Source organism: Eptesicus fuscus, chromosome 12, assembly GCF_027574615.1.
Source record: "Eptesicus fuscus isolate TK198812 chromosome 12, DD_ASM_mEF_20220401, whole genome shotgun sequence".
Taxonomy (NCBI): domain Eukaryota; kingdom Metazoa; phylum Chordata; class Mammalia; order Chiroptera; family Vespertilionidae; genus Eptesicus; species Eptesicus fuscus.
This window is the reverse complement of record NC_072484.1, coordinates 60,954,197-60,981,616: the sequence shown is the minus strand read 5'-3', so window position 1 is coordinate 60,981,616 and position 27,420 is coordinate 60,954,197. Positions and strand designations below refer to the sequence as shown.

At 46.5% G+C, this 27,420-nt stretch overlaps 1 protein-coding gene across 1 annotated transcript in view; it reads right to left on the bottom strand.

Moving 5' to 3' along the window:
- MTCL1 (microtubule crosslinking factor 1) overlaps positions 1-27,420 on the bottom strand; it is a 117,927-nt gene that overhangs the window by 40,115 nt on the left and 50,392 nt on the right. Inside the window, exons 4-6 of the mRNA XM_008159865.3 lie at positions 10,959-11,018; positions 4,362-5,663; positions 3,107-3,262 (exon numbers count right to left, since the gene is read on the bottom strand). Of these exons, the coding sequence (XP_008158087.2) occupies positions 3,107-3,262; positions 4,362-5,663; positions 10,959-11,018 (1,518 nt within the window). The remainder of the gene's footprint in view (positions 1-3,106; positions 3,263-4,361; positions 5,664-10,958; positions 11,019-27,420) is intronic.

The window sequence follows — 27,420 nt, the reverse complement described above, 5'->3', positions numbered from 1 at the left end:
TAAAAGGAAAAGCTATGGAGCCACCAAAGTGGTCCTAAAATATGTGTTATCTTTAAAAGATATTTTCAAATATGATATGCTTGCATGCATAATTGGGTTTTCTCTTCTGTGCAAAATGCCTTAGTGAATAAAAATGTCCCAACAAAGGAGGTTAAACTTCGGGTTCAGACCATTTTCCCTTCTGGGGATGCTCCCTAGACATTGCCTTTCACTATGAGTTTTCTTCTTCTTTTTCTTTTTTATGTTCTCGTTAAAATATATAAAATTAAAGAAAACCAGACAGATGTTCACAAAGAAGAAACATCCCTTGGCAACATCACTGGCCATGCAGTTAATCACCTGAGTGATCCCTGTTCAGAAACATCCCCCAGGAAATGGAGCTCTTGTTGGTGTGTCTGGGCCCCAGAGCCAAGGGGAGGTCAGGGCTGCCAGTCCCTGCAGTCCTGGGCAGCAGGGGGGACAGGACTGACCAGGCCTGAGCAGACTGGTTTAGACCCAGTCCTACCACCGTCCCCCTGGGAGCTGAATGGCCAACCGCTCCTCTCAGGCCTCGTTTTTCCATTCTCATCATGAGGGAGTCAGACATTCCCTTCTGAGCTACATTGTTCAGCGATCCGGACTTGCCATGTGGCACCAACTAACTCGGCTAGTCTCCCTTTTCTGGAGGTTTGCCTTCCTAGAACATTGTTTTATCCAATAAAGCATTTCTCTCTCTCTGATTGTTGCCGGTTTTTGAAGCTTGCAGTGCGTGTGTGTATGTGGCAAGCAACAGGACGACGTCTCAGTGGCCTGGCATGATAGCACACTTGATCAGAGCTTCACTAACAGGGCTGCGTGACAGGCCTTGAACGATGGCGCCAATGGGAAGACAGCTGCAGTTCTCCGCAAACAGTGTATCGGGGAGACCAGGGCGGCCACGTCCAGCCAGAGCTGTGCTTCTGTACAGGACCCGGGAACAGCCAGTAACAAGTGACAAAGGGCTACAGTGGGCAGAGAAAATTGGTCCCATGACCAGGGTAGCTGTGACACCCCTTCCCGCCTATAATCTTCGATGGCGGGACATAATCCCTCTCCTTATTATTAATCATACTCGATGTTTAGATGGCATTTAGCACTGTTTAGTGTACTTGTTCAGGTAATAGCTCACTGGCTCTGAGAATCATCCCCATATAACCACATGAAGCAGGCAGGGCCATTTTACAGATGAGAAAACAGAGGCTGACACGTGCCTGAGAAACAGGGCTAGTGATGCACACAGAGCGGGTGTCTGGGGTGATTCCAGCACAGCATGGCGACCCTGCTAGACATCACTGTGCTCAGTGTGAACTGAGAGCTGGGACACGTGTCTTCCTGAGCTTTCTGCCTTGGAGGTGGATCATTCAATTCATTTGAAATGTATAGAATTGTGAATCTGCTAGTGTCCAAGCAACCAGTATTCCAGATGAAAACCCTGCGTGGGGCACGGGTTGATCAAAGGGTCTTACTGTGAAAGTTCCATAGAGTTACAAGACACACCAATCACTAAATCTATTTTTTGGGGAAAACCCAAATATGTAGTGCTCTGTTTTACCTTTGGTATAAAACCTAGGAACAGCTTACCTGCAAATTTGGAAAGAGAACACACTAAAGTTGATCTGCCGTAATACATGTCCAATTCCATGTCCAGAGCCTGTGCCCAGAAGACATCTTCAAAAATCACAAATGCTTATGCTGGGCACTGTGAGCTCCAGACTGGGAGGACCCGGCATTGCTGCTCTGGGGTGGCACACAGCAGCCCCACATGGCACGCGGGGCTTCTGCTGGTCGTCCAGGAGCTGGTACTGCCGTGTGCTTGGCCAGTGGCATGCAGAATTCTCCTTGTCACACCTCTGTGTGGCCCACAGTTACTTCTCTCTCGGGCATGGACTTGGATGCCACCTTTGGGCGAGCCTGGCCTCTGCCAGAGTAATGTAAGGTGGTGGACTACAAGGGCTGTTTCAAAAACTGTTTTTGTTTTACTTAAGCTGTTTGGAGAAGGTTTTCATGTTACTGTGTGCCCTACCCACGAGGGTAGAAATGTGACATACTCTCTCACAGACCGGAGATATTTGAACTCATGTCTGGGTGGGCCAGCTGCCCCACCCGCCTCCCTCTGACAGGGGGACTCACAGTCTAACCAAGGCATTAGCTGCAAGCTGAGCAAAAGGCCCAAGCGCTCCACCCCCAGTGCCTCTTCATTTCTTAGTCAAATGCCTGACCTTCTTGTGGAGGGAGCTCCTGTTTGCTTCCAGGTGTGAGGCTCCCTCCCCGCCCTGCTCCCTACTCTGCCCTTTGGAAGCCACTAAGAAGGCTCAGAGCTGAGTGGTAACACCCCCACTGGGAATAATAAATTAAGATTCTTTATCCAGATATTTTCTAATGTGTACTATGTTGCTGTAACCCTGCAATACCCTGCCGTGACCAGCAGTATCAGAGTCAGGGACTCACTCCTCAGAGACACCTGTCTTTCGGTCCTGGGTGGAATTACTTGCACGGAGGAGCTTTTGCCGACAGGACCACTGACAACTGTTTCATAGAATGGAGTATCTGTGGTGGCTCAGGACTTTGTTGACAAGGCGTTACCGTGGCAACAACAGAGCATGCTGAAGAGTCCAGGTCGTCAGGAGTGCACGCCTAGACTCTGCTACTGGCCAGAGTCACCAGAAACTACGGGACGCGTGAGACATGGGAGGGGTTTTCTCCAGACTAGCAAAAACAGTGCTTGGTGTTATCCCAGTTTTCTTCCCTGTTTGACAAGAAGCCGAGTAATGCTCACAAACCAGTCTCCTACGTCTTGCTAAATTTCCAGGCACCCATGGGCCCTGGAGACACAGGTGTACGGGTGGGACCACGCCTGCCTGACAAGGGGTGCTGGCAGTTCCCTGCATTCAGCCTGCGTAGACCCTCCAATTCCAGCTGCATGTAGGGGGTTGGCTCCTAGTGAAGTCCTCCTGATTCCATCTTTTCCTACTGTGTTCGCTAAAGGAATTGAACTCAAAGGAAATGTCAGACAGCCAACCACACAACAAGGGAAGGGTGGGAGGGCAAGGGGAGAGGGGTGGCCGGTGGGACCAGCCAGCTTGCTGACCTCTAGATTGAAACAGCTCTGGCCTCCCGGCCTGCAGCTCCGGGCATCCCCGTCGGCTCGGCGGTGCAGCTCCCGCGTGGCTCGGAGGTGCAAGTGCTCCCGCTCGTCCCCTCGCTCCTGACCCAGCTGCCACTCCATCTGATCTCTCAGTTTGGACTGTTAGGTGCATGGAGGGATTTGGTTGTTGTTGTTTTTTAATTTTAAATAAAAAACAAAGGACAAGAGGGTGAGGGTGGGGTAGGGAAGGGAGATAAAGAAAAACAAAAATGGGTAAGGCAGACGACTGAGAACACTACCAGACGAAGAAAAGCATGGACAGAAAAACCAACTTAAACACAGTGGCATAAGAGAGTGAAGAGAACAGAACCAAAATGAGGATGAGCAAAACGATGGGCTGAAAGATCTGGAAAGCAAAGAGAGAGGGGGAAGAATGCAAAACACTGGTTATGAGGCGCATGCAATGGGGATGCATGAATCACAGACGCAACCGCAAGCACGCTACCCATGAAGGATACGGAAGCAAGGCTCCTCCTTCCTCGCTGTGGTCGAGCAGTCAAAGCCATAATCCAGGGTGGCAGCTGGGTCATGCACCCCAGGGCGACGCATAGGAAAGCAGTCCTGGGACGGCTACTCCACTTGGCCCTCACCCTCGGCTCAGGGAGGGCAGCGGGAGCAAGCCAGCAGCGAGACTTTCCATCACAACCATCCTTCTCTCAGAGCCGGGCTCCTCTCCCCACTCTGGCTCATCTTCCAGTGGGAGTGGGTGGGCCTGGGTGCCTAGGGCCTTTCAGAACTGTCCCCTTTGGCAATGAAACTTGCTCCTGAGCGAGTCTGCTAATTATCCTGACTGTGAAATGAGTTTGCACTTTGTCTTAAAACTCCTCTTAGCTTCTTCATCAGGATAGCTGGTCGTTTGAGACACCAAAAAATGAGAAAGACTGCTTCGATCCCTATCGCTTCCATTGGGATTAGCCTGGTGTCATGAGGGAGGACCTCTAAGCCAAGAGCAATGGCGCAGTTAAAAATAAGAGAGGAAAAAGGAAAAAGAAACAAGGAAATAAAAGAGAACTTAAAAAAAAAAAAAAAGAAACCCAACCAATAGAAAGGATTTGGTTGACACTTGAGGCTTTAGTACAATGCAGGCTTGAAATCATAACCAAGCAGCCGTGAGCAGGATGAGTTCAAGTGCAGCAAGGCCAGCAAGGAGGAGGAAGAGCAAAACCGAGCAGGGAGGCAGAGCCAGGAGCCCCCTTACCTGCAAGTCTGGGACCAGCTCCTTCCCCAGGTTCCCGATGGGGGAGTCCCGGGACACGGAGGTCACAGTGGAGAGGAAGCTGGAGGACTCTGTGAGGTGGGGCAAGGGAGACAGGCCTTCCAGGCGCTCCCTCACACCATCCCCGAGCCGGTTCACCTGCTCCAGGAAGGTCTGGAGCTCCTTCCGGAAAGTCTTCATCCTGGCATTGATGGTCCCCAGCAGCTGGGGCCCCTTCCTGTCCCCCTCCCCCTGAGCACCAGGCCCCGGCGAGGCCATGTCGTCCACAAAGCCATTGGTGTCTGTGATGAGGCTCTCCATGGTCCGTTCCAGCCGCTCAGCCTCGTGCTTTATGCTCACCAAGCACTCGGAGTCCTCCCTGGCCCTCAGAACCTCTGCCGGACACAGCTCGCTGGCCTCCGATGGCTTTCCGCTGCTGAAGCCGGATGTCTTCTCCAACACCTCTTCCGAGTCACTCTCCCCGCCAATGGGGCCCTCCCGCCTGGGCTGGGGCAGGCGGCCTTCCTCCCCATCACTCTCCTTCTTGGCTGTGTCACTGTCGGCGTCGCTGTCCCGGGGGCTCGGGGCACGCAGGCCCAGGTGGGCGGCCAGGTCGTAGCGCTGGACATTGGACAGCAGCACCCGGTTCTCATACTGCAGCTTCAGGACCTTCCCGCTCAGCTCGCTGATCTGCAGCCGGGCGGACTTCAGCTCCTCCTGCAGGGGAGCCCCTCCATTCATGCCCTTGCCTCCGCCATCCGCCAGCCAACCGGGCTCCGGGCGCGGTTCAAACTTGAACTTGCTCAGCTCATGTGTTAGCTGCCGGTTGTGGTCTTCGATCTCAGATATGGACCTTCGTAGCAGCTCCGCTTCCTCCTCCACAAACTGCAGGTGTCGGCGGAGCTCCGTGGAGGACTCCAGGGAGTCGCCGAAGGGTGAGGTAGGAATGCTTGGGAGGTGGTCCCGGCCTGGGCCCTCGCGCTCGTACTGGCCTCGCATGTCCTCCATCTCCGCTTTGAGGCCTCGGTTCTCCACTTCCAGCTCCACGATCTTCCGGCCCAAGATGTTGGCTTCTTCCTCCACCAACTTCAGCCGCAGCTTCAGCTCCGCCTCCCTGGTGCTGGGCGGCCCACCGGCTTCCCCGGTGGGCAGGGGGCTGTCCACGTCGCCATAGAGGGCCTTGTACTTCTGGAGCTCCTGCTCCAGCTCGTCCTTCTCCTTGCCCAGCTTGGCCATCTTTTTGCGCATCAGGGAGCCTTCCTCTTTGGCAAACTGAAGCTGGCATTTCAAATCGGCACTGTCATCCTGCCAGGAAAGAACAGCCCAAGAGAAGGGTTATTTGAAAATACCAAATGTTCGTGTTTTTGATGATTTCCCTCGCACCTCGCCCCCAACACACACACAAAAACAAAACACCGATCTTTTTGTCAGTGCGTCAGGTTACAGGAGAAGGGGCCAAAACAAAGCCAACGGGAGCTGGGGCCTTCACAACGTCTGCGGCTTTGTCACAGACACAAAAGAAACCAAACAATTAGTTTGGAAAACACGTGCACATGAAAACCATCATACAGGTGATGCGTGAGGAGAAAATGAAATGAAACTCAACACCTGCCGGTGATGCGGTGATCCCGCGTTACCTTGTGGTCCAATCTGACTCCCATCACCAGCATCAGTGGGAGAGAGAACCCCTTGTCAAGTCTGGTGCAGGCACACAGGCTTCCGTAGCCACTTCCACCTGTGGCCACTCGCTTCCTCCACTGTGCAGACCTCCCTCATCCAAAGTGGTCATCAACCCACAGGTGTTACTAGGAGGGGGAGGCCAGGTGACCCCAAATCATGGCCAGGCTTTCCACTGACATGCTGAGAACCTGAGACATGGCAATGCCCCTCCCTGCTCCCCAGGTCTCCCTAATCCCAGTGTATCACAAGGATGACATGAGCACAAAATTATGAGATGACAGGCATGAGGGTGCTTTGGGAGTCAAGGTGTGGGGTAAGTACCAAGCTCTGACAGTTAGTATGAATTGGTTACTGCAAACCTCAGCACCTGGGTTACTCACAACCTTCCGCCATGCAAGTGCAACTTCAGAGCCTGGGGTTATGTTCCGCTCCCTTTAGTTGCTATAACGCAGCAGGAAAGTAAACTTAGAAACCCAAGGCAAGGAGGTTAAGTGTTTCAAAACCTGAGATGTAGTTATTACTGGAATACCAGAGGATGCCGAGGATCACCAAAACAGACTCTCTCTCTTAAATGCCACAATGCTTGGCTGAGGTCAAGAGGGCAATATTTGGCCAATTGGAAAGCAGACTCTGCCTTCACAGTGCAGGTCTCAAAGCCGTGAAGTGACATGAATTCTGGTTTGGGCTTGCACAAAGGTTTTCTATCACATTCAGTGGGAACATGACCACTTTCATGAATCATTCCTCTTTGATTGGCTATCAGAAGTTTCAAAGGGCTGTCATGGGGACAAAACTTTCAGCAAAGGATTCCCCATCACACGGAGACATTCAACAGCATGTTGGAGGGTGGGCAACCCCATCAGCCTTAGGGGAATGGACGCCATCAAACCAATATCTGGAACAAGTCAATCCTCTGGGGAGAATGAACTCTTTGAGTGTGTGCTCACGTGGCCTAGTAGAGTTGACACAGCTTTCACACTCATTCTCTGCCATGTTTTTGCCACCTCTCACCATTAGTCAGAAAGATATGGAAAGACCTCCCTTGGTGACCCCCCAACTTTCATCCCTCCACCCACCCACCCACCTCTTCCCTGTCCCACAAATCTATTGGGGATAGGGAGTGATGTGACAGGGCCGACTGGAGGAAAAATCTAAGGCCAGCTGTGAGCCAGTGCTGCGTGGAAAGTAGGCCCTGGTGCTGTCTGTGCATCTTCTGAAGGACATGCTCCCCCTGCCATCCTCCTAGCAGAGGACAAACCAGTCCTGCCGCACCTGGGGTCAAACATGCTGCCCTGAGTTCCACTTCTGCCCCTTCTGTCCCTGGTACTACGGGCTGATCACAGAGCCCTGGTGAACCCATCTCCCTATGTCTAAAGCAGGATCCTCGCTCAATCACAAGGTCGTTTTGAAGGTCAAATGGAATAATGTACAGCAAAGTGGTTTGTATATGTATGATAAATCTCCATACTCTAGCACCCTGAAATTAACTTCCTCTCTGTCTAAAACACATTTAATATTAGGGGAAGGAGTCAGTAACTCTACTCCCCGCCCCTCCCCCACTCTGTGTATCAGAGAGTAATATATAAATACCATTGGGAACAGAGCATGGTCTTCGTGTTCTAAGAACTCATCCCATTAAGGATTTGGTTTTGGGGGATTAAGCAGACATAAAAAGGGCTTCTATGACTACCTGGGAAATGAAGCTGTCTGCCCACTCACACTAAGCAAAATGTGTTATTAACACTGCTGGGATAGTGATGTACATATTTTTAAAGGGCCTAATTGAATAGATGGGCTGTAAAAGACATATTGTAGTCTATCCTAATACTAAGGGGAAAGTATGCGTATTTGTTGATTCACTCATTCTTCCAGTACATCAGTGATGGGCAACCTTTTGAGCTTGGTGTGTCAAACTTCACCAAAAAACTGAGCATAACTCAGGTAGTGTGTCACTTTGAGGAAAGAACATTATTTCGCAAATGTTTCATCCTCGGCATGTGGCCGCCTCAGCGGCCGCGTGTCATCAGAAATGGCTACACGTGTCAGTGCTGACACGCATGTCATAGGTTCGCCATCACTGCAGTACATACTGAGTATGTACTACGCACCAGAAATTGACATTTTACTTTTAAATGGCCCCAGCTTCATAAAACTTTCTAAAGTAAAGCAAGCAAAAGTACCTTTTCAATTTATTACTAAACCTAGATTCCCAAGAAATCAATGGAGATGGACTACCAATACTGTGTAAATGGATTAGCATACGAGTGAAAAGCCTGGGACAAGACAAGATAATGCCCTCAGCCCCATCATTAACTTGATAGCCAGTGTTTATCCTTCGTCCAAAATCACCTAAGTGATCCTATCTCCACCAGGGAACAGAAGAAGTCACCTTCTACATGAGGATGGCAGCAGAGATCATGGAAGACAATATCGCCAGCCACAAGGGAACTCCAACCTCTGCCCACCTCAAGCCTGGGCAGACCCAGAGATGGACAAGACCACTTACTGTAACCAATGCCCTAACCCTACTTCCATGGAAACTTGCAACTGGTGAGACCTTGATATGGAAGAACAGGTTGGAAAAGGGCAAATGAGGGGCAGAGTTACCTGCTCAGTTCTGGGAGCTTTTGTCTCAAACCCAGACCAGGGAGTCTCAGGGGATCTCTGCTGTGAGTGTTCCCCAAAAGTGGAGCTAAGAAGTTGAGGAAATGGGTAAGATTTCTGAGAGGCACATGGAACCAGGCCTTGCACAAGGGTTCTGAAACACTTGGTTTTAAATACTTAAGAGTAGAAAAATACTATGAAGCCCTCAAATTGCCTTGACTTCTGGAAACCTTGAACCTTGCACCATCCGTTTCCATCTGCCTTCCCCACAAGTCTGACTAACAACCAGAACTATTCTCCTCTGTCTCCTTGAACCTAAACCCCGGTCAGTTAAAGAAGCAAGATTATATGACATACCCTAATGATGTCCAATTTCTAGAGTACTTGAAGATTGAAAAAAATATCCCCAAAGTCTTCTTGTTCCTTAAAGGAAGAACTACACACACAGCAGGAATGTGACGTATAATTACAGCATGCTGTCATCTCTACTAAACACCCATGCACGATGAGGCCTGCCACCAAGACTACAGCAGTTTTTGAAAGAGCAATCTCTGAAGTCAAGGCAGTGTGTGCATTTAATGAAAGGGTCAGATGTTCTCACTCCATTGAGGTGGCTGGAGAAGGTGCTGTGCCTTCTGGGGCCGGCATGCGGGAGGGGAGGCCAGGGTGCTGGGCTCAGCCTGTTCTGGGGCAGGAAGTCACTCCTTCTGATGCGATAGAGAATCACAGCCTCAGCTAAAGCAGCGGGAGGCTGGCTACCCATCTTATTTTGTAACCACAGACCTCTAAACTCTGCCAACTCTCCGGGGTAAGGGTCTAGACTGAATCCTAAACTGAAGGATATCAAGCTCTGGTTTCAAGAGATTATCAGATAGCCCGGGAATGCAGTACGAAAGCAGAAGGTTGAGTCCAACTTTCCACACGACACTGTCCCTGTGCAAGCAGAGAAGGCAAGCATGGCATGGGGGCAGGACACACAGAGGACCACCAGCACCAGCACCACCACCAGATGGAAAGGCCTTGCCAAGCAACAAAAATATATCACTACAGGTGTATATTCTTTGGCTTGCAAGTCTGATGTCTAGCCAGCACCCCAAGCGCTGACTGCTCGCATTCCTACCTTGCGCCGGGGTGCCAGTTTCCTTTGAGCTTTGGTTGCAGACCTGCAGTTCCCAAGGCGCTCCGCTCCACCACTCTGCTGGACAGAAACTCCTTTCTCAATGACACTGCAGGCTGGGGGAACTGAACACATTCCCAGGGCCCGGGGCTTCTCAAACACTCCTGAGGGGCAGCACGGCTGTCCTCAGCCCGATTTACCCACAGGGGAAGGCAATACCATGCTGCTCCTTCCAGAATGGGGCAACAGCTACCCTTTTAAGGAAAAGATCTTCCCTGGTCCAGAGCCAGCAAGCTGAAACATCCTCGAAGCCCAGGAGGGCTCAAGCACGCAGCAGTGGGACTACAGATGCCAATTTCCCTGTATTAGTGAATGGCAAAGCAAGACTGGGGAGTAGAGATGGTAGAAGAGAACAGTTCACCTTTGGCATCCCTGCTGTTCACACCGCCTGGCCCCCTTTGAAGGGCACTCTGGGGATCAGTGCGTTTGGAGACTGGAGAAACCAAAGGAATCAGTGTGGAATTCACAGGGGCGGGTCAGCAGAGCTCTTAGCTACTGCATCTCTCTAATTACCACTTGTTCTGAGAGCTCAGGGAGCTGATATCCCAATAATACCTTTGTTCCCTCCAACACTTAATACTAGCAGTGACTTTATAAAAGAGGAAGAGAGGAATCCAGTAAAGCAAGTATTCAGGAAAGCCAAGAAAGTTCTGAAGAACACATACCATGTACATAGAAAGGGCTACGCTTTTATCATCTTTTGGTAGGAACATTTCACTTTCATTTAGGACAATTTAGGATACTGTTCAACTTGCACATATATAAAAAAAAAACAATGCTCAAAACAGTGCCTTGTGAATGACTTTGTGAATAGCACAGTAGTTGTACTATGTTACTGTGTGAAGGACTTTTTACCAGTTATGGGTACTGCCAGGGCCCTGAAAGGCACCAAATTACATCTCACACAAAGCCATTCTGTTCTCCTCTTTCTTGAAGGAATCACCAGCTTATGGATGCAAGAAATAAAAAAGGAGGAGCTGTCGGTTTGGAAAGAAAAACTTCACCCATGGAGGTTTTGAATGAGTCCAAATTTATTGCCAGATAATGTTTCTTTGAATATCTTAAAGGTGACGCTAACATTTTTAAAGAAAATTCAACATGGGGTGATTGCCTCCTGAGGAGATGTAACCTCTGCTTACCTGGTTAAAGGTTTTCTTTTCTTTGTATGTTTCCCGACTGCCTCTTCTTTTCAGGGAACTCTGAAATAGATCCAAACAACATTCTGTTAAGGAGGGGTCACGGGGGTGGGGGGCACCTGCCCTGGGTGGGCACCATCCCCACTGGTCGGGGACACACAAGGACAGGGCTCTTTTTTCCCCCACTGAAATCAAGAAACCATTTAGAGTCAACATTTCAATGCAGTAAATAGGTTGGTGAGGTCTTTGAACTCTAAAAGGCTTTAAATCCTAATTATTATATTTCGGGTATTCCTCAATTATTCAGTTTCATGAAAAAGGAAGGTGACTTAGGTAATTTGTACTAGTGGAGGGGAGACAAGAAGAGGAAAAGGTAGGAAGTTTTACAAAGAGATATATAATATGTCTGGGGCTGCCTTATTTCCTAATTATGTTTTGTTTGGACTAATATCAAAATTATTTGATGTTTCCTGAATGCCTAAAAGTAAATGGTCAGATAAAAAAAAAGTGGTAGAGAGAGAGAAAAGGGTGGCTCTTGTTTTCGGAGAAAACCTAATCTAGGTTGCAACATTCTCCACAAACAAGCCCCAATTCATGATTAAACCTATATCTTAAAGATCAAAGAGAGTTCCTAATACATTTATTTGTGATGTGTCCTTGGCCACAAGTAAGTGTCCTTCAGTAGACTGGGTCTTGCCTACTTTTACATACATTACAGTGCACCTTTGCCTGCTATAGGCAAGAAGTGTGTCTGAAATATAAACACAAGTATATATACAAGGGCCTAGGGGTGTCTGAAATGGAATAACAGGGAGGCAGACAGTGCCTGCTCAGTAAAGGATGAAGAAAGAACTACCAGGAAGAAGAGCGAGAAGAGGAATTTGAGACCTGAAAGAATTCATGTAATCCTGAGAAAGGTGGAAGAAAGCCGCTTGGAAAGTTCAGATTGCTGGCTGTCACTCAGACCTTGGCAAACCCACTGTGAATGAGAGGACACTCTCCCTGGGCGCCGCCCCCTCCCCTCTGCAGCTTCACACCTGCTCCTCTGGGAACGCCTCTGAAGGTGGGTGGGCTCAGAGCCCTCTCTGCCTCATTCCTTTGCTGCAGCCCACACACCCAAACAGCTGGGACGGGAGGCTCTGATGCACGTCCCTCACTTAACTGTCAGCCTTGAGTTAATTAACTCAGCTCTGTTTACATTTTAAGTGTTTCATTCTCAGAAGACTAGGCCATGCCATTTATTGGACGAATTTTAGGGTTAAGAAACAAAATTCTAGCCCTAGCTGGTCTGGCTCAGTGGATAGAGCATTGGCCTGTGTTCTGAAGGGTCCTGTGTTCCATTCCAGTCAAGGGCACATGCCTGGGTTTCGGGCTCAATTCCCAGTTGGGGTGTGTGTGCAGGAGGCAGCCAATCAGTGATTCTCTATCAGATAAAAGAAACAAAATTCTAGTTTCCCTGAACCTTTAGGAGGCCTGGGTCGTGTGTGTGTGTGTGTGTGTGTGTGTGTGTGTGTGTGTGTGTAATTGAGTGAATGGATGAGATGGTTATAGGATCAGCATGTGAGTGGGCGCTCCCTGGTCACCAAGGGTGTGTGTGGGGGGGTGTGGAAGCTCGTCTCTGGCCTCCCCTGCAGAAGCAGCTTTATTTCCTTTAGGCTTTTTTGTAAAAGCAGCGTCACACTACAGAGAGAACCAGTCTCCTCTGACGGGTTAAATGAAGCAAGTCTTAAGAAGGGCTTGAGCTTTCCCTTCTTAATAAGTAGGTTTTCCAGGATTATTCACGCTGCAGTGAAGGAGTTTCTTTGATTTGAATGAGCTGAGTGAGATGAACACTTCTGATGATTTCCCTAATAGGTTACAAACAGCATGTATTTTGTGGCTTCAATTTACAGCTAATAAAATATAAATATATGTACATGTTACATGTGTTTGTTAGAAAAGTAAACCACAGAAATTGTATCAAAATGTTAATAGCAATCATCTTCAGGTGACAGAATTACAGGTAATTTTAATTTTTGTTTTTGTGGCTTTTCATAGTCTCCAAGTTATCTACAATAAATACTACTTCTTTTGCAAGCAAACAAAACAAAAGTAACCAATATATGAAAATTTGTACTTTAACGAGGTGAGAGAAGAGGCTAGCACCCATCTCCTATGTCGGATTGCAGCGGAGCTTCATCAGAAGTTCTGTACCAAGTTGTTGGGCTTTTTTCCACAATTAGAAATTGTTTTCATTAGCCTCGACCTTGTGGTATCACCCATACATACACAGCTCTTTAAAAGGACCAAGAGGCTCCCTAAGGGTTGAAGAAACTGGCCAGGTGCCCCATTGCACTGCAGGCCCCTGGCATATGGCTCCCTCTCCACGTTCTAAGCAGTGATGAAGCCCCTACCCTGGCGTGCAGTCTCCTCCCTGGCTCACCTGCATATTGGCCAAGGAACCCTGGCTATAGAATGATTTGTATGAGCATCATTTAAAAAAAATATCTATATTTTTTATTGATTTCAGAGAGAGGAAGAGAGAGGGAGAGAAAGAAACATCATTGATGAGATAATCACTGATTGGCTGCCTTCTACTGTACAGCCCCTACTGGGGACCAAGGCCCCCGCCCCCGAAACCTGGGCATGTGCCCTGACCGGGAATTGAACCGTGACCTCCTGGTTCATAGGTTGACGCTCAACCACTGAGCCACAGCAGCTGATCTGTATGAGCATTATTTGTGGCCAGTTCATTCCTCTGGATGACGCAAAGATCCAGTGGAGAGTCTCCTCCAAGAAACAATTAAGGGAAAGGGGAAAATGTAGACTATCAAATAAATGGAGCCCAGAATGGGGTGTGCCTGCTGTTTAATTCTACTTTCTTTTTAGTCTGGCCAACTGCCAGAAAATCAACTCCAAATTCCTATGAAAAAGGGGAAAAAATTGGATTTGTGAATCCAAATTGAATCCATCCAAGACTGATGCATTTGCTGAGTACTGAATATGATTAAATAAAATATGAAGTTAGGCAATTATTTGGACTTCCACATCAATTCTTAATGTTTCCTATTTTAAGTTAGCCAGTTTCTTCTAAGCAATTTCAGAAAAACGAACAAGCTCTCATGGCTAAAGTGTCTTCAGAGAGAGGCTTTTTGGGCTTTAACATTTTAAATTGGTAATAAAAGGAGGCAGATATGAATGAGAATGCTATACATTATGAGTCTATATGGAAAAGAGTGTATAGATGTAGGTAGGTGATTTTCAAAATTCTTACAGAATCTCATTATTCAGAAAGCAGTCTGGGGTTTTTTTGGGGGGCTGATTTATAACACAAAGTTATAAAATCAGAATAAGAAAATGACAGTTCCCAGGTCTTCTTCCTTTTAGGAGGAAGTTACCAAGCTTCTTCTACCCATATTAAAGTTCTCACTTGAGTGATACAGGATGTAAAGAGTAAAAGCGATTAGCTTCCCCTTCAGCTAGAAGCACCAGGTCTTGGCTGGAAGATGCCTCCTGCCCTGTCCTCCTCTTCACCTGCCCTAAAACAGCTCTCAGGGAGACGGGTTCCCTTCACGCCATGGAATCACATAGCACCTCCAGGAAACCAGCTGCACCACTTCCACTGCAGGGCCCAATACACATAACCCCCTCGGATTCCATGGAAAACCCTCCCTGGCCATAAAGGGAAGGGAACCTGCCCTAGCCGGTTTGGCTCAGAGGATAGAGCATCAGCCTGAGGACTGAAGGGTCCTGGGTTTGATTCCAGTCCAGGGCACATGCCCAGGTTGCGGGCTCGGTCTCCAGTAGGGGGCGTGCAGGAGGCAGCCAATCAATGATTCTCTCTCATCACTGATGTTTCTATCTATCTCTCCCTCTCCCTTCCTCTCTGAGATCAATTATATATATATATATAAAATGGAAGAGAACCCTTGCTCTGGCCCTGTTTGGGAGGATAATGTGATATTATCAATTACCATTTGTTGGGCACTTGCGTGTGCCAGGCGCAATGCTAAGCTCTTTCTTTACACAACTAACCTAATTTAATTCTCACGAGACCCTGAGAGGCATATATTATTATCACAAACAGACAAGAAAACACAGCAGACATTAGGTAGTGTTTCAAGGTGCCCCAGACTCGGAGATGGGGCACCAACCTGTCCCCGACTCCAGCTCTCGCTCCTGGTCACAGCCTCCAACCTCAGAGCTGCCTCCAAGCCTTCCACCGCCCAGTCTCCTTATTTGGGCTGTTTTTCTTTTTGTTTTCTCAAGGTTTCTAAGCCCCAAATTGCTGAGTTTTCTCATCCAAAGAGTCTCTCCTTTCTTTAGAGAAAAAGCACAAAGAGCTATTCTAGGAATGGCTGCGAATTGCTCTGCTCACAAGATACCTCATGGCCGTGAAGTGCTTGCTGGCACTCTGATTATTTCTGAAAGGTCTGAGCTGCAGACGGCAGAAGTCCTTATTTGGAAAAGATGTAAAACTATTAGCAGAGACAAAATACCACAAAGCAAATGAGGAGACGTGGAGGAAAATGATACTGAGACACTGCAGCTGAAGAAGGCCACGGCCACACCGTCCAGGCCATGAGGTCCACCTGGGACAGACCAGACCGCATGCCCAGCCTGTCAGGCGGCACCTTCTCCTGGGAAAGAACACTATGATAAAAAATGACAGGCCGCTGCACATTTGCTTTCCTTGGCTCAGTTTAAACCTTAGAGACATATATCTTGAGGCCTAATGATTGGAAAATTGCTGGCTAAAACATGCTACAACACAGTAACCTCAACCAGACATGGTAAAATAAATGAAACGGAAGATGATAAAGTAAAGCTGTAGGTTATCCTTCGTATGCAAAAAGAAAAATGGAAAATCAGGACCATTGCAAGACCATGATGATGATTGCACCAAAAATATGTCCTTCTCCCAAATTGTAGGAAACTCAACTCTTTTTAATCCTCACCTGAGGATATATTTTTATTGATTTTTTAAAGAAAAAGGAAGGGGGAGAGAGAGAGAGAGAGAGAAATATTGATGTGAGAGAGAAACCTATTGGTTGCCTCCTGTACACACCCTGACCAGGGATCGAACCCACAACCTAGGTATGTGCCCTGACTGGAAATTGAATCTGTGACCTTTCGGTATATGGGATGACACTCTAACCAACTAAACCATCGGGCCAGGGCAGGAATCCCAGCTCTTAGTTTACACATCCATGCAGGCACTCAGCAACACCACCAAGCGTTATATGAAATACGAAATTGGAATCCACACTTCAGAAGCCTCTACTGACTTACTTAGTAGGTGACAATAAGTGCCCACTGAGCTTTCAGAAAAGTTGAAAATGGATAGAAATGTATGCCATTTGCCTGTCAGAACTGAAGATAAGGTTTGTATCTTTTTAAAAATAATGTTTCTGGCTCCCACTGGTCTATGGGAAAGAAATATACCAATCATCAAGATAGGCAAATTATTTCCTTAGTCTAATGAAATAATACAAAAGAGAAGTACTTTAAAAAACAAAGCAAAGCCAAAATACAATATCTATGTAAAAGTGTGTATATATATATATGAGAAAACGTTGCCCCCTTTCAGAGAAAATCCATCATTCTTTTTTTTCTCAGGTGCATGTAATATGAGAAAATACTTAGTACTTTTGTTTGTTTGTTTATATTTCAAACAAAAGAACATCGGGGAAAGTTCTGAATTACTTGTGCGATTATTTCATAATAATCTGCTGTCACATCCCTTAAACCTTCTAATTTAACTTTTCACATTGTTCTAAATAATAGAGTGCATTATCATGCTATTAAAATTTATGCACACATCTGTCAAAACTCAGTAAATCTAAGATCTGTATATTTCAGTATATACAAATCAACTTTAAAAAGTATACAAAAAATTAAGCTCTAGTTAACAATGTGTATTTAGGGAAAAGTGAATTGGTGTCTAAAATTTATTTTCAATGTATCCAAAAATAAGATGGGTTAATAGATAGGTGGATGGACAATAGATACAAAATAGATCAAATACAGTAAAATGTTAATATGGGATGTAGGTGGTGAGTATACAGGTGTTTGCTATAAAATTCCTTAAGCTTCACTGTATGTGAAAATTGCCATAATGTTGGAAAGAAAACCATTATGCACATACGTTACTGATTTAACGGAAAACAGTTAATACAATATTGTATAGCCATTAATAATTATGATTACTAAAAACTGGGAAATCTTTTACTAGGCAGTAGAATTATGGGTGACTTCATGTTTTTTTTATACACTTTTTGTATTTCTCCCAAGTTATCAAAATTAATATGTATTATATTTTCAGATCAAGGACGATGCTATATTTTAAGGACAACAGAACTGACTCATAATGCAAATGTCCCCACTAAACCTAATACTGTGTTGCCTTTGCCTGGCCTCCTCTGGAAGCGATGGACAAGACTGACAGACAAGACTGATTGTGTGGCCTCCAGAGAGACAGGAAATAACAGGAAATGAAACTGGAGGATTAGTCCCCAGGCAGGATTAGCTCTGTGCTGCTGGGGATCATCAAATATATCTTCCAACAGAGGACAAAGAAGGGCCTAATGCACATTTGGGGATAGCAAGTGGATCTGAGATTCTAATCACCCTCCGGGCTGATGGCTTCCTCTCGAAGAGGCTCCCGACCAGGCGGAGACCAACCTGCTGACCCATGTCTGCTGAGGAGCCCTGTTATCTGGAGCCACTGCTCAGCTCCATTCATCATCCACCGAAACGCTCTGAAATCTCAAAAGCGTCCCTGGTTAGCATTCTGCATAAAGCCATTCCTGTCCCTTGGGTAAATCTTCAACAATTCTTTGTGACAACTTGGATTCCCACCTTTAACACCAAGATGCATGCTGAGTGATTTAAGGGGAGAGTGGGGATGCTTGCCTGTGGTTTCATATGGAGCAAAAGCTCTCTCAAATGTCCAATGGCCTCCACCACCATTCAGGAAACTGCAGATGATTCAACTAAGCAGACCAACTGAGCTGCGGGGCAAGGGGCAAGATGCTGCCTGTTCTTGTAGCTGGAGAGACAAACCCCCACAGGCCAAGAGCGGCTGGGACACTGGTGGGGGCTGGCCAGCCCTGCCTTCAGAGGCGGGCCAGCCAGTGGGCACTGAGAAACAGACATGCTTCCCGTAGAAGGAAACCTGGCCCAAAAGCACAACACTAGCTGCCCTGGGCTAAGGATGGGCACAGAGCAGGGGGAGGGGCTGCCCTGCCCAGCCTGGCGGGGAAGGGCCTGTGCAAGACTTCGGAGCGGCGTTCAGTGCAAGAATGAAAAACAGCCCTGCGTTTGGGTGATTAAAAGCAAGGGCGCCATTTTTATCCGTGGTCCTGTCTTCTTTGTTGAGCACACAGGCTGAGAAGCTTGACGCCCTAAACCATGCATAATATTTCTGCTAGCACATTATGTGGATGAGACAGCACATCCCAGACAGTGTTTAAAACCACAGTCAGCTGCCCCACACCAGTGTATCCACTGCAGCCCCTCCACAGCTAAAGCAGAGCGACCACCATGAAAGCCCAAGGAGCTCCCGACCCCCGACACACACACACACACACACACGCACACACACACACTCACACACGCACACACGTGCGCGCAAGCTGCTCCTCTCCCCCAGAGAGTTCCGGCAGCTCCTGCCTTGCTGAGGACAGGGCACCGTGGGGCAGGCTCTCGGGACAGAACTGCGCTGAGAATGAAGTGGGTATTCCTGTGGTGTCACCAAGGTGTGGCGCGCTGATGTGCCGGCTGCACGCTCATCAGGGCACTCTTCTTGTGTGCGAAATCTGCTTTGCGGTGTTTGAGCCACATCGGTCTAGTTTTTGTCTTCTAAGATGACGCCAAATCTCTAACAGTTTCCTATAGGAAATGCTGGTCTGAGAAAGTGCAGATGTTGTTAGATCTTAAGTGCAAGCTCTAACAATCAGAAAGCCTCATCCAGCTATCGAGGGCCAGGGTGCTCTTTACTCAGACTCACGGCAGCACTTTATTAGGAGGCTCCTCCCCGGGCTGCAGGAAATCTACTGATGCAATCAAGCTGGACTCGGATGGTTTCAGAGCTGACAGAGTAAAAGGGGCTTAATCAGGAAGTCCCTTCTACTTGAAAGCTTTATCCTGCTTCCTCCCTGATGCACCTTCCATGGCCATTCCCCACCGGGACAGATGGCTGTCTCTCACAAGCCAGCATGCCTACTTCTGAGCCGTCGCCTGTCCACGGATGAAAGCAGATGTCGCAGGTCCTTCCAACCCCTGGGTTCTCTGATTCTACTATTCAACCAAAAATCACTGCCGCCCAGAGCACACTGGGCTTGGGGAGAGTGGTGCGTGCCCTGGAGGAACTGTGGGAAGAGGGAAGGATACCCCCGCAAGGTGTGCGTGTAAAGTGCCTTGCTATTTGCATTTCTCAGGATGGGCAGTGGGAATCACAGTCCCGCACTGACCGGGAGCAAACTGAGGCTTGCAAAGGTCCTGGGTGCAGTCAGGGAGACGCGGGGAGGAAGGCCCGCCTCGCTCTGGAGTGGGCTGCCGCTGCAGTGCCGTGATGAGGCCACAGTGACTCAGAGCTGAGGTGCCTTTGCTTTGCCCGTCTGCCATCTGCTCAGTCCTCTCTCAGCCCCTGGGTTCACCAGCGTGCTGTGCGTGCCCTTGTGTGGCTGCACCGCGTTCTCATCCTTTCCGCCCTCCATCCCTTTCACAGGTTTCCAGAAGGAAAGCCGGCAGCCACTCCTCTCCTTCCACCTTCCTCGGGTGCACAGGCGTTGCTGCTGCAAACTTGTACGTGGGGATGCAAAAGTGCATCAGAGCATTAACTGGTATTCGGAGACAGGGTCTCTTGGAGGTTTAAGCAGCAAATATCCTGCAAATAGGAACATGCCAGTGGAAAGGCTTTTTTCCCCTCCCACTGGATGTCCACGGACTTCTTCTGCTTGCCATCCCGCTCATAACTTTGAAAATTCAAATTAGGCTTTTGGACCAATATCTTCATGAATTTCTCAGTTTCCCGGCAAGCCTGTGAAAAGCCTCGTGCAGAAAAGGGGAAGGTGGATTAGGAGGAAGGGCATTCCTGCCCACATCCAAGCACATCGCTCGTGGCTTATGACGCTGAGCTCCTGGTGGCTTAGCTTCCTTATTTAAATGTGGGACTAATATCAATACCTACTTTACACAAAGGGTTCTTGTAAGGACTCAGTGAAGTAATATGCTTAATAAGTGACAGCCATAAAAAGCAAACGTTAGCCTGCTAAGCAGTTATAATTCATTCCTTGGTTAATATTTTCAAATGCTATTCATCCACCCCCTCTTTTTTCTTCTTCTTCAAATTGAGAGTAAGAGCCATCATTAATCATTCCAGCTTTTTTCTCTCTCTAGGAAAAAAGACCAATGTTTACAGAAATGTGTTTTCCACTCTGCGTGGGAAATGTGCAGAGTGTAAACTTGTTCATCTGTGTGGTTTCTATAGGTTCTTTTCTGCATATGGATAATTTAGAACTCTAAATTCCTATCACAGATCACTTAAAACCTGCCGTGAAAATATCTTACTATTGTCTGTTACTCATTCACAGATGAAATTTTAACTTAAAAAAAAAATTCTCTCATAGTGAGTGAGTATTATTTCTATCATTTCAGGGAAATAAGTAGGTCAGATTCTCCACAAAGCAATTAAGTATGCCAAGAGCCAACGGCAGGAAAAATGGCCTCACACACAATGTTTAGAATGAGTCAAACTATGAGGAGAAAAACGGTGACATCACACGCCCTCCCCCGATATCAGATCCTAGCAGATCCCAATTATCAAGGGAGAGGCGCTTGTCTTTGTGACTGACAAGGTTTTTCTTTAACATATTAACATACAGTGAATAATGAGGTTGCAGGGGATTGGCTGAATGGAAGGCTAAGTAGAAGCATGAGGCAGAGGAAAGGGATATAAAGAGCAAAGAGATTATGAAACCTCCTCCATACAACAGCCTCCGTCTGGTATCAGATGACTCTGAGCAGCACCCAGCATGTGAAATGAAATGCGCTGGAAAGACCTCCTCTCTTTGGTCATGGCATCAGTCAGATGAGCAAATACATGAACTCTCCTCGAGACATAATCCAACACCCAGGTGGGAAAAACGAGAAAAGAGTTAGATTGTGCACTTTCTAGGCCTTTAGACAAGTCGGACCCACGTATCCTGGGTTGGCCCCATGTGGGAGCCCCCGCCAGCTGGCCGCCTGTCTGGGCTGGGAGAACCCTCCGTGGTGTGATTCTTTTCTTAGACATTGTTTTCTTCCCTCTTTCTTTCTAACCCCCTGATCATTTCTGGGTTATGGTTCTCTGTTTTCTTCCACATGACTGAAAACAGACACAAGGTATTGTCCAAGTATCCTCCACTCTGGGCAGATATTGCACATCTTGTTAGAAATTAGGACATTTAGAATAGCTTAATTGTGAATTAACATTCTAGGGTAGAGATGTTCTTTGCGCGGTTAGCAGGTTATTTCAGGCTAAAAAAAAAAAAATGTACAGAAGACTCTAGCTCCCAAGAATTGATTAAGAAGGAAATTGATAAAGAGGAGAAAGGATGCACAGAAACTGGACGTGAAGCAGGACGGAAGCTGCCGCTGTGAGAAGGGGCGGATGTGCTCACCCCATCTCACCTCCTGTATCACCCCCTCTTCTCAAGTTTCTCTCCTACTCCCCCATCTCCCGCAGAGCCTCAGGTGCCTGTAACCCACAGAGGGGGTCCCCACTTATCCTTCTACCACTCCTTATACCCCATCTGTTGATACTTCCTCATTCCTTCATCTCAGCTGCTATAGACATCGCTCCATCTCCATCCCTGGGGTTTGGAAGGGCGGGTGGGGTTAGTGGGTGTCCTCTAATCCCCCTCATCTGTCCTCAAGAATGGCAGGCATGTGGTTTCTATCAACTCTTCTCTCCTCACTCCACATTGCAACATGCCGTCCTTTACACACCATCATTTGTATTTGTCCCTTTTTCTCTCCTGCGTTCAAGGGAAACTGATCACCTTGATCATTCTGTTGGAAGGCTCCTTGGTGGTGATGTCTGCCCTCTTCAATAGGTGCTGAACTATTTAGTGATGTTTTCTTCATGGGGGATCCATAGAGACATCTCCATCTCATTTACATGTCACTGTGCATTTGCCAGGTGGTTGCCTCTGGTTTATGGACCATGTGTTTTGTGTTTGCAGAGTCTATAGGCATGTGGTGGCTTTAGCTACCGAGACTGCACAAGGTAGCTCCAGGAGCATGCGGGTGCCATTCACCCATGGGCCTTGACACCTTCTCTCTGAAAATCTAACCTACAGAAAAATACCTTTTAAAAACACTCATTATTGGAGACTCAAATGGATACCTGCAGTGGAGCGTTATTTACAATAGGCAAAAAGGTAGAGATAACCAAGTGCCCATCAATAGATGAATGGATAAGCAAAATATGGCATAAACACTCAATAGAATACTATTTAGCCATTGAAAGGAAGGAAAATCTGATACATGGATGAACAGTGAAAACATAAAACTAGGTGGAATAAGCCAGGTGAAAATAAAAGATAAATATTTTATGATTCTATTTATATGAGATCCCTGGATTAGGCAAATTCATAGAGGCAGAAAGAAGAATAGAGGATACTAGGGGCTGGGGGGAGGAAGAGTTACTGTTTAATGGATGTAGAGTTTCTGTTTGGGGTGATGAAAAAGTTCTAGAAATAGATAGTGGTGATGGTTGCACAACATTGTGAGTGTATCCAATGCCACTGAATTATATACTGAAAAAGGATTAAAATGGTAAATTTTAGGTTATGTATATTTCACCACAATAAAATAATTAACCATATCCAAAATAGTCTATTTTAAGAGCCATAACAAAGCACCCCAAACAAAACTCTATGGACTGCTATAGCTTATATTCTGGGTGTCACCATAAGATCCCGTGATTTATTTCACTTTCCATGTGTACAATATTATACATTCTTTCTCTCCTTTTATGGCCAAGAAGCTAAGATTATCAAGTACTGTTTTTAATCTGTAAAATACACATTCCGATAGATTCAAACTGTTTATAAATGTTTTGAAGGCAGCTTTTAAACAGTGACCAAAGCTTTAGCAAGTTTTTTTCTCCAAAGGCCTTACATTTTCTAAAGAATGGCACACATTTAAAATTTTTATTTTATTATACCTCTAAAGGTAGGTTTTCTCTTCTACTGCTGTTTCAGGTCAGTATATTTTAACCAACTATTATATGCATGGTTTCTTTATAAGAAGTAAATAATTTCTCTCAGTGATCATAACTTATTTGTAGGAAAAAATTAATTTATCAGAAAATAATAGTGGGAGAAATTTTTATGTTTTTCATAGAGGTGCAAAATTTTAAAACTTGTTGGAAGCAATGCAGGAATACCTTCTACATTATTTTATATTTTCTTTTTGTACAAACACACAAATACACTCACAGATGAAATCAGAAGGAAAAGAATGAATGAAAGGAGTAAAGGAAGATGTAAAGAATAGAGATAAGACAAGAGGGAAGTAAAAAAGAAAAAGTTCCGAGCCTTCCCTGTATTCTTAGATATCGCTTCGGCTGACCATCTACCTTGGCCTCTGTGTCAGCTGAGAAGCCAAGATCATAACACTTGCTTTCTGATGGGTTAGGAGGGAAAATGAGATGAAATGACCATCCGCCCACCAACGGATTATGGTCAAAAACGTCAGGTGAGTCAGCAAACACACTGCTTGCATTTTGCATCTAATAGCTTGCTCCATTATAAGCAAACATTTTATATTCAAGATCTTTTCTTCTCAAAACCTCTGTGAGATATTATTCTCATTTCATATTGGAGGGAACAGGCTCCGAGAAAGTAACTTATCCGTCCCCACAGGCAGGATTTGAACCCAGCCTCTCCCTTCGTAGCCTGAATTTCTCCACCACACCGTGCTGTCTCAGACGAGGGATTTTGGGAGAAACCAGATCAGACCAATGGCTGGCCGCTCACCTCCCTGCTGACTGTTCTCCCATTCCAGATGAACCAGCAAGATTAGCCTCCATCCCAGGAAAGTATGCAACAAGGAACAGGGATGTGCCTTTGGTATTTTGGGGGTCCCAAAAGGGGCAAAGAGCATCTCTTGTCCTGCTAAAGTCACTTCACATTTATCCATCTTTTATGATGTAAGAAAGGACTCCACCCTACAAACATACCTTCGAGGTGGAGCACACCCAATCCTCCAGGACTCTGAGGCTCCATTAGCATGAACCCAGCTCTTCAGGCCCCCCAGAAGAAACCTGGGATCCCCAAACAAGTCACTGTGCTCTTAGTCAGGACACCCACAGCTCACTGAGTGTCTCCATTCTACCTTCTTCTAGTTTGAGACCTCAGAGACCCAGGCCTAGTGTTTTCTGGGTTGTTGGTAAACTCAGAAATCCTATTAAAATAACGGTTTATCATTTATGAACATTTACACTCTTCTCTAGAAATATATGCCAATTACATGCTTCTCTAAAAGTCCTGGGCTTGAGAGAACAATTTCCTTTTATTTTATTTTTTTACATATTTTATTGATTTTTTTACAGAGAGGAAGGGAGAGAGATAGAGAGTCAGAAACATCGATGAGAGAGAAACAGCGATCAGCTGCCTCCTGCACGCCCCCCACTGGGGATGTGCCCGCAATCAAGGTACGTGCCCTTGACCAGAATCGAACCCGGGACCCTTCAGTCTGCAGGCTGACGCTCTATCCACTGAGCCAAACCGGTTTTGGCAATTTCCTTTTAATAAGGGCCTCATTAGGATGCCCCACTTTTTAAACATCTTTTCTTTGCAAGAGACTGTTTTCATAGTGTTTGTGACAAATGAGAACCTCTTCAACTTCCTTATTAGAAGGATCTCAGAGGGTCCTTGCGGGGGAAGCAGTCTCACAGTGAAGTGAAAACAGAGAAAGAAACCTTCCTCCTGTGTATTCCCTGCTGTTTGGGAGAAACGGTAACTCTTCAACCTCCAGGCGTCGATGTTACAGCAGCCTGGAGATCAGCAGTGTCTTTTCAGAATCCCTCCTGAACTTGGCTCCTGTTTGCGGCTGGGGACTAACTAGCAAGGGCAAGGATGGATAACAGTATTGAGCGCCAGGAAGAATATTAAAAACATGCCACCACTTTCTTCTGCCTTAAGAAGCAGTATTCACTTTTGGACCTTACGCCATACAGATGCACTGATAGAAAGGGATGCTTGGTGGCCTGTCAGGCACTATGGATGACTTTAAAAGCTCTATGTGTGTGTGTGTGTGATCTGCTACTTAGGTTTATCCACTCAAAGGCAATTTTCCTCCAAAAGTGATCCCAAATGCAGAATTAAGCAACAATAACACTTCCCTCCCCCGCAACAGTCTCCCATCCTTTTCTGTCATTGTGTCCATCTGTTCCTCTGCTGTGTCCTGGACTGACATTCTGGAGGAGGTATTTCAACTGTGTTTTACTCTCTAATAAGTGGAGGGAAAGGAGGAAGGGTCTTGGAGAGAAATCTACCATGTTGTTATTGTCAGCCTTCTTCATCTCTATTCTGAAAACCCTGCATCTGGTTTCCCCAGGTATCAGCACAATTTGCAGTAAGAGTGTTCGCTTCCTTGTGCAGCTTATTATTATCTATCTATTGTCTGATCACAAACATGTGATAACCAAGAATTCCCAGTTCATTGAGGTCCCTGGCCCTTGAGATGAGAGCATGCCTAAATATGTGATCAGCATTAATCATTCTCAGCACAAAGTAACACAATCACAGCTCACACGAGACCAGACTCTTACAGATTTATCAAGTCATAAGCTTAACTAGCCCTACGGCAGAGGTGCCAAGCTCATCACAGATCAGATTAATCAACCTGAAAAATTTACCCACTGCCTTTCATTATCTCAAATCCTATGGATTAAGGAAAAGCCAGGTGACAGGCACTGCTTTAATCTGCAGAAGAAAACGTCCCAAGAAATTATCTCTGCCTAGGAAATGGGAAGTGAGTCATGGCTAGATAGCCGGAAAATCTCTCTGGTGACGTCTGCCATAATTCCTGAGGGAGGATTAGCAGAGGCTGCTACCATCTAGTTCATGAGTCATTATTGGAAGCACTTCCTTTTATCTTTCTTGGCTAAAATGCTGACAAACCAGCCTTTAAAACCTTATTTAGCCAAATACAGTTACAAGACCAGCTAAAGGAAAAATATCTATATCAAAAGAACGTGCACATTTTATTAATACCAACAATAAAAAGACAATGATAGTCTTTAATACAGTAAAAAAAAAACATTGCTTTTAAAGAACTATAAACCTTTATTGGACCACTTCTATTAGAAGAGAATATTCCTCAAAGTCCAAATGACCTCCTTTTCCTATACACATCTCTCCAAACATATCTCTGTGCTTGTACAGAAGTGCTTCTGCAGTGTCACAGGGTTAGATGTGGAGGTACAACTCTCTCCTGTTACACAGCCCCTGCGACTTCCATGGGCCATCAGACTCGCAGTTGACATGTTCACAGATCTCCTTGCTCCCTGGCCTTCTTAGTTTTTGTTACTGACCAGCATGTCACGGAAATCACCTGCTACAGAGCCTTATAGGGGTTTTCTTGATCACCAGGACACACATCTTTAGTTTCTACAGTGACTGTTTGCGGATCGGGCATCCTCGGGAAAAAGAGAGGTTCCACATGATTTCCAGGGAACTAAAACTTTTCTCTGAAGGACCTAAAATGTAAAACAACAAGTAGATGGAGTCAACCATTATAGATGACTATGAAGTTCTAGACTCCTGGGAGTTTGGGAGCGTGCAGGAGAGCACCGTGGTGGTCCACAGAACTCAGCAGTGGGAAAGCCGGTATTTCTAATTCCCAGTTAGTCTTTTCAAAATATATTGTGCTTTTCGCCGCCTTCTTAAATGGAATTTATAAGATACAGTCAACCCTGACCTCGTGGGAGGGGCTCTGCTGTGGGCTCTGTGGCTGACTCTGCCCCTGCCAGTGCTGTCATCAGGGCGTTAGCAGAGCCTCTCTTTCGCCCCGAGCCAGCCTGGTTCTCTGGGGTCAAATCAATTAGGAGCTGGGGTACAGACGACCGCAGCCATGGGAAGTAGGTAAAAACCCAGCTAACATCAGGGAGGAGGACTCTAAGAGGAGACCTTGCCCAGGAAATGCATCACTTGGGATTCACGACAGCTCCGAGGGGGCTTCGGAGCCTTTTGCAACTCTGGGATTTGTGACCATGTTCTAGTTGCTTAAAGCTGCCAACACCTGGATTTCAGATAGAGACACAGTCTCATCTTTCTCCTTTCTCGGTAAAGTCTCTAAATTTCTCTTTTCTCCAAAAAGTTTGGTTCTATTCTTCAGTATTCCTGAAACTCTAAGTGAGACCTTGAATCTCCTCCCTTTGATAGGTGCAATTCTTTTTCTTGGCTCGCTGAAGCTGAAATCTCACACTGTT